Here is a 13083-nt window from a genome sequence, read left to right on the forward strand (position 1 = left end):
GGGGGGGGGGGGGGCTTCTATTTAGGAAGCTCTTAGACTGAGGAGGGAACAGTCAAAATATTTTGGATGACATCAGAAGAATAAATAAAAATAGTGGAAACTGATAAAAATTTCCTTGACCAAGGAACATCAATTCAAGGAACTAAGGTACAAAGAGAAAGATGGTATAATTTCCCTTAGAATTAACTGCAACTTAAGTGAATATAATGCCATATAAATGGATGTTACTCATTTTCCTTATGCTGTATTGATAAGAATTCAGAGAAGAGGGATGGGTTGTGCCATTAAACATCACCCCTTTAAGCACTGACTCTGGTTCTGACATTTGTGACCTCTCTCAGTGATGATAAAAGTACTCAAACAGTTCAGGCTCATTGTTGCTATTATCGGAAACACTAGTTTGTCGGATTCAAAGGAACTACTGGAATGTGACTTTTATGAAACCATAATTATATTCACAGAACTACTCAAAAGGCAAAAATGCAAAAATAAACCTTTTAAAAATCTTTAGAAACAGCTAAAAAGCAAGACAAACTGACTCAATAAGCAAAAATATTTCATGAAAAGAAAGCAATATATATATAGTTGCCCCTCTGCAAGAAATAAATGGCTCCTGTTTCTAGCTAATGAAATGTATTTTAAGATCATTAATTGGGAGCAATGGGAGAAGTACAGGAACCAGTACTAAGAGCATCTATTCAGTTTTTCTGAAGGGCGTGATAAAAACGTGTCCTTCATTTTATTCTATGGAACTCTGACACGTTTACTCATGGCAATAAAGACAAGCCGAGATTATAATATTAAAAAAATATACAGGAGATAGCACACTAAATAAAGACTAATTAAAATAAGTTAAGAATATGAAATACATTTACAGTCAAAAAATTATAAACATAAGTATCCTGAGTTTCTGAACTGTAAAAAAAAACGCGGTAAATATCAATCTGAAAGAATGCCATATGATTGAATAATATATATATAAAAATCTGAACAGAATGTCTGGTACACATTAAGGGCTTAACAAATGGTAGCTATTATTATTATAACCAGGAAGAATAACTTCATAAAATCTTTCTATCTGGACTAATCACCACCTCCTCCCTGATTCAACTTCATTTTGAGACACAAAAGGGATCACCGTTAGCCTATTAGGTAGCTTTTGACTAGATCACTGACTAGATCTACAAGAAAAATGCAAATAGTATTTGGAAACCAAGGTGAGAGGAAAAGAGTTACCTGAGTAGGCAAGGGCTAAGAAAAACATTTTGACATTATTTATAAGTATTCATAAGGCGAGGGCTTACAGTGACAGAAAGATAAGTCAAAGAAAATCAAGGTAATTTATAAGTCTTAGAAATTAATAGAAATTACTGTGATATAAGTCCTAAAAACTTATTTCCAAAGGAAACTATAAGATACTTGGCCAGATACATTATTATCTAATTTGAAAACCGTTCAAGACTTGTCATCTTTTTACCTTGATTTTTCTGTTTTATGAAGCATTTAATTCCCTTCTGCTTCCAGTATGAAATTTACATTTTAAGAATTTCACTTCTGCCCTGGCCAAGTGGCTCAGTTGCTTGGAGTATTGTCTGTGCACTGGGGGTGGGGGCGAGGTGCAAGTTCGATTTCCAGTCAGAGCACATACCTAAATAGCTAGAATTGCCCATGCAGAAGGCAGCTGATCAATGTCTCTCACACTGATGTTTCTCTCTGTCTCTCCTGTTCTAAGAATCAATAAAAGTATATCCTTGGGTGAGGATTAAAGGGAGAAAAAAATAAAAAATCTTTTTCACTTTTTTCCCCTTGAAAGTCAAGGTCCATTTCCCCTAGTTATCTAGTTTTAGAAATCAAGGTGACAAAAAAGAAGAAAAAGAAAAAGAAAAGAAAGCTACTTCAACTCTGGGAGCACATTCTTGGGCAGGACATTCAAGGCTACATATAGGAAAGGATAAAAGTATAAAGAACGTACCATGAGAGAAGGTGGAAGTTCATGAATGAATCCTGCAACGTAAAGGCTAGGAGCAAAGCTCCTGGAGGATCACGGATGAAAATGCAATAATTATGGCTTTTCCTCTCTCCTCATTAATGGAAATGCTGTTTGTAACCGAGCAATCTTTTAACAAAGGTTCTGAAAGTTTCCATGTGGCTTAATAACAGATTTATCTATTTATTCCAAAGTTTAGAATTTGCTTCTTTTCAGACATTCCCAGAGTCAAATTGAGAAAATTTTGATTTCTCAGAAAAATATGAATAAATAAGAGCTTGGATTTTATTGCCTTTGCCCACTATCCTGATAGTGTTCTTTCCTGCTATAAAAACAACCCAAATATATCCCTTCCCAAACTACTGCGTTTATTGATCTTAGCAGTGAAATAAAGGAACTCTTTTGAATCTTCCTGTATACGGGCTCATAAAAATAGGCCTGGAGACTTGGGGTGGTGAACAAACCATATAATATACAGCTGAGGTATTACAGAATTGTACACCTGAAATCTAAATAATTTTATTAACCAATGTCAGCCCAATAAAATCAGTAAAAAAAAAAATTTTTTTTTTAAATAGGCCTATAGGACAGTGACCTGAAACCAAACCCAGGTCTCCAATACCCACCACAGTTTCTCCATCCTACAAGCATATTTAAGACTCAAAAAGAAAAATTAATGCCCAAACAGCCTCTGAGGCACATAGACATGGAAAATTTTTCTGTCCTGGTCTTACAAGATATCAGATAAGACTTAGTCAAAATCTTTGATGATCCATTCATTTAGAAGGGGTTCTAACCTTTTAAAATCACATACTAACATCAGCAACACTGTCAGGGACCTTGGTCCACACTCAATGGCTTCTTTGTCAAAGAAACAAAGAAGTGTTATTTTGGTTGCCTGGAAATTCATATCTGTTCCACTGAACTGCAAATTATCTTGGACCCCTATTAAGGGTTGTGGATCTCCACATAAATGATCTCTCTGTTACAGAGAAAGAAGGGGCTGCTGCACTTGCTAGAATGTCTTCGGCTTTGTGTCAGACGCTCCAAGTCTCGTTTCACCTCAGCTTCCAGGGTGCCCAATGCCAAACTTCCTGCTTTAGCAAGGGGAGAAAAGTCTAGAGCCCTGGAACACACCAGATCTCTCAGATAAAGGAGAAGCGTGCTTCAGTTGGACTAAGGCTGGTCACCTTCGTTAGCACCAATCTCTCATTACTTAGTTCTTCACAGACTAAGTTACAGCTTCTCTCAGATAAGGGGACCTGGAGATTGAGAGGAATTAAAGAAGATATTAAAGTGGAAATTCCAATGCCAAAATATCCACCAGGTCAGGCAAAGCAGCATCCGAAGCCATTACAAGAAAGTGGTGGAATTCAATGAGCAGCAACTCTGGAGTACTTGAGCTTCCACAGTCCTTGCTCAGTCTCAAGGCCCCACCTGTACCCCAATCATGGGCACCACCTCTTCAATCCACAGCAAGTTCAGTGGAGCTGAGGCTCGAGTCTGTCGGTGGTGAATTCGGCGTAGCCGCAGAAGGTACAGGATGATGGCCAATAGCACCACCAGGATACAGGCGAAGAAGAGATAGTGGTTGTAGACAAAGGAGAGACGGAACCAGCTACTATGGGCCTGTCGGACACCTTCCTGCCGTAGATCCCTAGGGAACAGTTTGAAGGTGAAAAGAAATGTTAGTTTCAGAGAGAAACCTTTATGCTGATTTAAAAGGCCCAGTGATGTTAGCCCATTTATTCCATCCACGCAAACATTCTATGATATCAGCTCCATTGAGCAAGCAAAGCTGAAGCATGCCCCCAACCCCAGGGCTGCTGTGTGATTCTTTCTATACCTTCCTTTCCAAGCCTAAAGAGGACGCCACACAGGCCTAAATCTTCCAGAATCTGGGGACAAAATCAGAATGCAAAAAAGTGAACAATAGGGCAAGACTGGTCATTTATAACATTGGTCTTAACCACGGCCCCTTAACACTCTGACCTAACAGTTTGTAAATGTAGTACTAACAAGAAGAGGGTGGTCCCTGAATCCAATCAAGAAATCAGCCCTAGCCAGTTTGGCTCAGTGAGTAGAGCGTCGGCCTGTGGACCGAAGTGTCCCGGGTTCAATTCTGGTCAAAGGCACATGCCTGGGTTGTGGCTTGATCCCCAGTGTGAGGCATGGAGGCAGCCGATCAATGATTCTCTCTCTCCCTCTCCCTTCCTCTCAGAAATCAATAAACAACATATTTTTAAAAGACAAAAAAAAGATACCTTAATCAATAAATTTTTTTACAAAAGAACTGAACTGAAATTTAAGCTGCCACCCAAGACAGAGTTTGCAATTTCACTCAATCCAATCAAGTTACCCCCTATCTGCTCTAAAAAGAAGAAAAAAACATCTTCAGAAGGAAATATAGACATTACGTCATGCCGTAGGAACGAATCTCTGACGTAACCCAAGGACCTACTGTATATGAAATCAGAGTATGTCTAAATCTTTTTTAAAAGTTACTATGTGTTCTGAAAATTTAGGTTATGGCTAAAGAAAGCTGTCGTCTGATCAATTCTATTGTAATCTGGACAAACATTAAGACACATGGAAAGCTAAGAGCAGTGGTCTGCCTGCCTGTCTGGAACAGAAGCCCTTCTCTGATGGTCCAGATAAAAGATCGGTTTTTGTTTTGTTTGAACTGCAGTGTTACTGCTTTTAAATGTGACTCTCAAAACTGAATGACTGCATATAAAATCTGGACTTCTGGCTTCTCTTGACAAATGAGAAGTGGCAAATGCTGGACCATCACTTCTACATGACAAGGGCCAGCCCTTCGGGGAGGGCACATACTCTCCAGCTCCCCACTTCTCTGACTTCTATCACCTGCAAGGCTTTTGACAGTATTGAGTTTAGTAAAACAGGCATCAAAAAATAAGAATTCATTTTAGTTTTGAAATAATCCAGGGAGAGAGTACCTAAAGATTATCCCAAATACCTTCTGGTTCACAACAGCAAGACATCAGACCATGATTGTGTGATGAAAATTTCCCCCCTCGGAGCATCTCGCACCTTCTGCTGGAATTCGGGCCCACCGAAAGCCTTCGAGGCAGTGGCACCACCTCTAGCCTGGCACTGGTCATTAGGAGAGATGACTCTGGACAGACAGCCTACCCCAGTTTTCTGGTCAGATATGTTTTCCAGGGTAATTTAAGAATGCTGTTTTAGTTTCTCAGTATCTTGGAAGTGGTTAGTGAGAGCTCAACCCTAAAGATTGATTTGTGGTGGATCAACAAATAAAACTGAATTTCTGAAAGTGCAAAGCTGAGGAACGGACTCCAGACCCGTAATGCTCAACCTTCTTTCTGTTTCAAAATAGTAAGAGCAGTCCACCTGGTAGGAATAAAGCAAGTTTGCTTGCTTGTTTGTTTGTTTGTGGGAGGTGTCGCTTAAGAAACCTATTCTGAGGCACTAACTAACCTATTCTGAGCTCAAGATGCCAGCTTTGTTAGTCCACCTTACCTGAGTGGTAGGAATCGTGTTTTATACAGAATGGCTCCCAGCGTCCACTGAACCTCCCGGTCATATACCAGCTGGGCTGTCCGTAAGTTTGGGTAGTCATAGGGAAAGTGGAATCCTTCATGAAGGACTTGGTACATCCAAGCCGATTTAAAACACTGATATCTGTGTGACAAAAATAACTCATCAATAAAATGTTACATTAGAAGTAAAATAATTCTAATACTTTCCTTTGCATACTCCCACTGGATGTCAAAAATCTCTCTCTCCCAGCTTCACCTTCCTCACCGCTAGGTGGAGCCAAATTTGAGTCTATTTTAACTTAACATTTACCACAAATGTGAACACCTTTCTGCAGTAATAATATTATGGCTATGTTTTCCTTTTCTTTCTTTTTTTTTTTTTTAAGAGTTCTTATCTTCAGACAACATGCTGAAATATCTACATATGTAATTATGAAGTTTGGGATTTGCTTCAAAATAACCCAATTATGACAAGAAGGGAGTTGTGGGTGGGAAAATAGATGAGACAAGATTGGCCAGTAGAGAAGCTGGGTGATAGAGAGGTACACAGAATTTCATGGTACTATTTTTGTTCATGTGTTTAAAATTTTAAACTAAAATATTTCCAAAATGAGAGGACCACTGAACCAAACTGACATTTGTTGAAACTGGGTGATAGTTACATGAGGGTTTGTGTTAGTTATGTCTACTTTTCTGCATATTTTGTATTTTAATAAAGTTTTTTTTTTTAAAAAAAAAAAGGCCATCACTTTTTATTTCAAACCACTTGGTGTGAACTCTGGTAACCACTGGTTTCCCTTGGCCTTGCTAAAATAGGCTCATTATTCGGCCCCTATCACTCAGAAAATCAACATCTGATATATTCAAATTCTCCTTCAACATAAAATCCAATCTAGTATTGCTCGCTTGCTCTCCTTCATTACACTTTATCTACATAAGGCCACATGTAAGGGGGAAAAGAAAATTACTTACTTGAGTCGATGCTCATCTGCATGTGATGAATACAGGCCATTCTTGAATCTCTGAGTTAGTACTGACCAAGCCATGCCACAGTAGTCCTGGAATGACCACAGAGAAATTGTGCAACATGAAATTGGAGGCAAACTCTATAAACTTCCCCCACAGTCACAGCTGTTCCATTTCTAAAGTGGCTTGTGGTCTACTAGTTGACAAAGGAAATCATAAATGGCATATTCATTCACTGAACACTGTGCCAGGTTCTGTGCAATGCAAGTCCCAGGACTCAGGCTAGAAATACTCCTTTCTATTCCTAGCACCTCCAAGTCCAGTACAAAGCCTGCCTGAGATGACTCCTAAGCCTCGTAGGCCTCAGAGAGGGATACAGTTAGGACCAGAAATATCAACATCAGAGCTCGAAGAGAGAGTCATTCTACTCTACAAAGGACTGACACGAGCAGGTAGAGCAGATGGAACAGAATCGTCAAACACCTAGCATTGCCTCCATGCGATAATTCTCACCAAAGGAATCATTCCTTTTGCTTTGTTTGTAAACTAACATTTCCTGAATGTCCACTATGTGCCAGGTGCTATTACAGGTGCCAGGGGATCTGCAGTAAATACAACAGACAAAAATTTCTGTTGAATTTCTTCATTTCTCAGAAGCTTACATTCTAGTGGCGGGAGACAATCTATAATAATAAAAGCATAATATGCTAATAAGACCAGACAGCCGAACGACCTTCCAGACATCATTCCAGATGAAGCCCCAGCAGCGGGGCCGAGGCAGAAACAGGGGCGATGAGGCAGGCAGGTGAGCAGTTAGGGGTGATGAGGCAGGCAGGCAAGCAGTTAGGGACAATAAGGCAGGCAGGCGAGCAGTTAGGGGCGATGAGGCAGGCAGGCAGGCGAGCAGTTAGGGGTGATAAGGCAGACAGGGAGAGGGGTTAGAGGCAATGAGGCAGGCAGGCAGAGTGGTTAGTGGCAATCAGGCAGGCAGGCAGGCGAGCAGTAGGGGTGATGAGGCAGGCAGAGAGAGGGGTTAGAGGCAATGAGGCAGGCAGGCGGAGTGGTTAGTGGCAATCAGGCAGGCAGGCAGGCAGGCGAGCAGTTAGGAGCCAGCAATCCTGGATTGCAAGAGGGATTGTCCAACTGCCGGTTTAGGCCCGATGCGGGATCAGGCCTAAACCAGGAGTCAGACATCCCCTGAGGGGTCCTGGATTGTGAAAGAGTGCAAGCCGAGCTGAGGGGCCCCCCTCACTGCCTCCCATGCAAGAATTTCATGCACCGGGCCTCTAGTAACTAAATATACATACATACGTACACATGTACACGTACAGAATGTGTTAAATGACATAAATGCTCACAGGAAAAATAAATCAGGAAAAGGAAATAGGTAATATTGGGGAGGCCTGCAATTTTGGCTGTGGTGGCCAGGGAAGGTATCATCGGGAAGATAAAATAAGAGTCAAAGTGAAAAAGAATAAGGGAATAAAAATAAAATCATCTCTTTTACCTGGGAAAGAGAACATATTAAGCCACTACCAACTTGGGCAAGCAGTGGTCAAGGGGGAAAAATTTGAAGTTTTAAAATGAGAGAAAGATTCAGGCCATGGACAGTTAGGGAGCCCTTGGACGCTGGGAAAGAAAAGGAAATATGAGGGTAATCCTGGAGACTGGAGAGGACAAAGCAAACACGAACCAGGTTTTCCTCAATATTTCTTAAGGACTGCCTTTAGGGAACAGAATAGTACACATATTCTTCCATTGGAAGTCTTCCACCAAGAGAACCCTAGAGAATTATAAGAAAGCAGGAAGGAAAAGATAAAAAATATAAGAGAGAACAGCTTCTTCCCATAAATTTCTGTGATAAAAGAGAGATCAGAGAACTGTACACAAAAATTCAAAGTGATGAATCTAAATTAAAGCAGGAACTACAGAAAGCTAGTTGAACTTTTACCTGTCCAGGTAACTAATGATTTAAGCCTATAGGATGCTTGAGTCTTATATATGTTCAAAGTGAATTTAAATTTAAAGAATACTTCCCCCATCATTGTACATTTTCACATCTTTCTAATATTCTCAGTGACCATATACCACTTCAACTTTTTAATAGCTCAAACCAAGAAAGTGAAAATGGACTTGTCCACTTGTGTGACATCATCTCCAAAAGCACATTACAACTGGAAACACCCAGTAGAGAAAAATATCTAAAGATGACACTACTTGGCCACAAACATTAAACAAGACTATTGGTGAGTTAGAGGAAAACTATTAGCTGCCACAACAATTTTGGAGCTGGGTGATACTTTGGCTGAGAGGACACTCTGGAAGCTAAGCTTAACTAATTGAAGGTAGTATAGCATAGCAAATTCCTTAATTCCCCTAAATACTATACTTCCTCATCTATAAAATAATAGTTCATAGGGCTCCTGTAAAGAGTCAAGTGAAACCATGCATGTAAAGCTCTTTGCATAGCACCCGGAGCAACACTAGGCATCCAATAAATAGCCACTGGTGGCTTGAGTCATCTTTCTTTCTTTCTTTTTTAATATATATATATTTTATTGAGTTTTCACAGAGAGGAAAGGAGAGAGACAGAGAGCTAGAAACATCGATGAGAGAGAAACATCGACCAGCTGCCTCCTGCACACTCCCCACTGGGGATGTGCCCGCAACCAAGGCACATGCCCTTGACCGGAATTGAACCAGGGACCTTTCAGTCCGCAGGCCGACGCTCTATCCACTGAGCCAAACCGGTTTCGGCTTGAGTCATCTTTCTTATTAATAACTCACCTGAGCAGCCTTGGCAAATGTTGGCCCATGGTAGCGGCCACCGATGCGCAACACATCCTCCGTGCAGTAAAAAAACTCAGAGAAACCGTAGAACTCGCTGTTGTTGAAGTCGATTGGTGACTGGTAGATGCCATTCAGGGAGGCCTGGCTGGTGTTAGAGAGAGCCAGCAGGGGGCTCAGCATTGCCCCACAAGTCGACCAGTCTCCTTTTCCTCGGACATGCAGGACCTGGCTGTTCCTCTCCACCACATCTGTGAGTCCCACGGGCAGGCAAGGATCCAGAAATGGACTGTCAGGGCTCAGACCTGTCTTCTGGCCCAACAACCTATTGCAGTGACAACAACAAAACACATCACTACTCATCTACTCTAAGAAACACCTAGTTGAAGAAACCTGGCTTAAGAATGTGCTTCATGGATACCTTGTTGCTCTTTTGCATGACCTCCCCAGAAATGAGGATGGAGTATTACCATGTAGTTGAGTCACACGAACATTTAATTTAAGCAAATTCAATTTAGCAAAAAAAAAAAAAAAAAAGGAAAAAGAGAGAAATACGGCAGTGATCAATTTTATTCAACCTTTTAGTCAACACGTGTATTTCCCAGTATAAAGTAAAACCAGAGGAAGTGGGAGGCCAGGGGGCGTTTCCTCAGGAGAGGACCTGGAGGGGTGCGGTGTCAAAGGCTAGCAATAGTGCCCTGGCCGGTGTGCCTCAGTTGGTCGGAGCATCATCCCTTACACTGAAGGGACATGTACAGGAGGCAACCAACTGGTGTTTCTCTTGCATCAATGTTTCTCTCTCCCTTCCTCTCTCTAAAGCCAATGAAAAACATACCTTCAGGTGAGAATCTTTTTAAATGGCTGGCAATAGTGAGGCACACATGCCTGGCTGTGCCTGGGTAGGGAAGGGCCCTCACACAGTCCTGGTTAACGTCTATACCTGCCGAGAGCGACAGCATTCTCATTCCTGAGGAGATTAACGTGCAGATCTTGCCTGGCTCAGTGGTTGAGCACTGACCTATGAACCAGGAAGGCACAGTTCGATTCCAGGTCAGGGCACATGCCTGGGTTGTGGGCTCCTGCCCCAGTAGAGGGCGTGCCAGTAGAGGCAGCTGATCAGTGATTCTCTTTTATCATTGATGTTGCTATCTCTCTCTCCCTCTCCCTCCTCCTCTGAAATCAATAAAAACATTTTTTTTAAAAAAATGTAGATCTTGGCAGGGATGAAAATTAAGTGCAGACCAAGTGACTGCCAACTGTGGTTAACTATGCATCAGTTCCTAAGCAGACAGACATGAAGAGTGGACTTCCTGAGATGAGGATGCACCCACAAGTGTAAAGACTGAAAAAGAGAATGGGCAAGTGGCAACACAACAAAATGCTTGGGCAACTGGAACCGATTTTAAGGATGTGACACTAACTATAAGGAAAACTTAGAAAATTGTTTTAAGAAAATAGAACCAGAAGTTTCGACATCTCAGGAAGCACAGGTTTCTCTGGTAGATTAGCAGCTACACAAGGTGAATAATCGCTTATCTGAATTACCAGTAGATGACTTAGATACAGGGCAAGAAAATGCCAATGTGTGGGAAGACGATGCAGCCTGGCAAAGTCTGAGGTAGAAAACAGCAGACGCAGAAAAAAAGAGCAGCAGAACAACAAGGGAGAAAATGGAAAAGGAAGCACAGTGACTAACCAAGAAGGAACAAAACAAAATTGGTGTGAAACTTTCATAATAATTGTTTAGATGTCATAGTGCCAGCAGGAGTGAACTGAGCTCCATAACCCAAGTAACATTTATATGGATTTAAGAGTATTTTCAGAATACAAACACACTGCTTGATTTCAATGCATTTATCAATTATCCAGGATAATAGGATTCTCCCAAAACTTCTTGAACTCTTACTTACAAAAACTTTAAAGATTTATGAGACAATATTTTTAACGTGCTTCCAACATAATTTAGAACTGTAGAAAACTAACATATACCAGTACTTCTACAAATGGGATATATCAATACCTTTTCAAAGTAGTGTTCTTAGCGAAACAAACGGGTGTAAATAATTGTATGGTGAAAAGCACTGATATCTATTATGCTTTCCTTCAATGTGCAGAATGATAAAATAATTTTAAATGTTTTATTTATTTATTTATTTATTTATTTATTATTTTTGTTGTTGTTGTTAATCCTCACCTGAGGATATTTTCCCATTGATTTTTAGGGAGAGTGGAAGAGAGAGGGAAAGACAGAAACATTGATGTGAGAGAAACACATTGATTGGTTGCCTCCTGAATGAGCCTGACCAGGGCCTGGGCCAGGGAGGAGCCTGCAACCAAGGTACATTCCCTTGACCGAATCAAACCCAGGACCCTTTGGTCTGCAGGCTGATGCTCTATCCACTGAGCCAAACCGGCTAGGACTATAAAATAATTTTTAATGCTAAAGAAACCTTCAATTGTTTGTACATTATGGCCTAACTACTTGATCTGGTACTCAAAAAAAAAAAAATCAGTGATCTGGTCCATGCTGAAGGAAAACCTGCCATTCTAGAAATAACAAGAGAATAACTTAAAGGTTAATTTTGACTACACATGCTTTTTATCTTTTAAGCGCACTACAGAACCTAACTCCCCGCAGAACATGCAACTACACTATAATTCAACAAGCATGTCTTGAGCATTTCCATGTAGAAGGAACTGCTAGAATCTATATTATACTGCACATTTAAAATTAACAACTTAATCTCGATCCCGTGAGGTCTGAAGTGAGACACAGCAAGAGGTCACCACAATAAGCTGCTGTATGAATCCTTTATGAATCCTATTATGTAACCAAGATCAGAATGCACTCTCACCCAGATCATCTACCAGAGGGTCTCCACTACCAGATCAACTACCGGAGGGTCTCTACGAGATGCTACTCCATTGGCAGGGCTGGTCAGGAAGAGGAAAGCAAGGACGTATCTTAGTAGGATATGAATATTTCTAATATCTGCAATCTGACAACATTCTATTTCAGAAGCACAGGTCCCATGTCCAACGTACTTGTTTTTGTTAAGAGTTTCATTCAGCACAAGGTCTTCATAGCGCTGTCGGGCAAAGTTGCCCCCAAAACCCAAAAAGGTGGTGACGTAAACCCTATATACATGCTCAGTGTGATGCACATCACAGCCCAGGTTGAATTCAGCCAGCAGGATCTTCGCAGCCTCTTCCTGTAATACAATGAAAAGGGAATTTTAGTTTAGGTTGATTTCTAGAAAGCTATGACATTGCTATACATCAGGCTTCATTTGATGACTACTCTTTAAAATATATCTTGTAACATTCTTTCATCCTCATAGCATTATTTTAAACAAAACCATAAAGAGATAAGACTGTATAAAAAAGAACAAATCAGGGAGGCTAAATACCAAGTTAGAGACTAAAACACAATTTGTAGTTATATAGAAGGTAGAAATACTACAGATGTCATTATCTTGCATGTACTTTTCTCATTTTCCAATTCTCTAAAATGGGAATGTACTGTTTTCATAATTAGAAAAAAATCCTCTGAAAAAAATAAATTTAAGGAATTTGGGAAATCATCATGAGATGTATTCTATGGCCTTTTCTGGAACTATTCATTTGGGAAAGTTCAATTTTATTGTACCTCCACTGAAAAGGTGCTCTATCTATCTACTTATGACTAATAATAAATATGAAGTTTCATTTGGTTGCATAATTTTGTGAATGGCATAAAAAATACATTAGGCATTTAAGATTAAGTTTTTACTTTTATTTTATTTTTATATTTTCATTGATTTCAGAGAGGAAGGGAGA

General features: G+C 40.4%; 1 protein-coding gene across 1 annotated transcript in view; it reads right to left on the reverse strand.

Moving 5' to 3' along the window:
• Positions 1 to 1736: 1736 nt before the first annotated feature.
• The window catches only part of ENTPD7 (ectonucleoside triphosphate diphosphohydrolase 7), a 32803-nt gene continuing 21456 nt past the window's right edge, over positions 1737 to 13083 (reverse strand). Inside the window, exons 8-12 of the mRNA XM_006756567.2 lie at positions 12310 to 12476; positions 9265 to 9589; positions 6484 to 6569; positions 5492 to 5653; positions 1737 to 3644 (exon numbers count right to left, since the gene is read on the reverse strand). Of these exons, the coding sequence (XP_006756630.1) occupies positions 3413 to 3644; positions 5492 to 5653; positions 6484 to 6569; positions 9265 to 9589; positions 12310 to 12476 (972 nt within the window). The 3' untranslated portion in view covers positions 1737 to 3412. The remainder of the gene's footprint in view (positions 3645 to 5491; positions 5654 to 6483; positions 6570 to 9264; positions 9590 to 12309; positions 12477 to 13083) is intronic.

Source organism: Myotis davidii, unplaced genomic scaffold (genome assembly GCF_000327345.1).
Source record: "Myotis davidii unplaced genomic scaffold, ASM32734v1 scaffold332, whole genome shotgun sequence".
Taxonomy (NCBI): Eukaryota; Metazoa; Chordata; class Mammalia; order Chiroptera; family Vespertilionidae; genus Myotis; species Myotis davidii.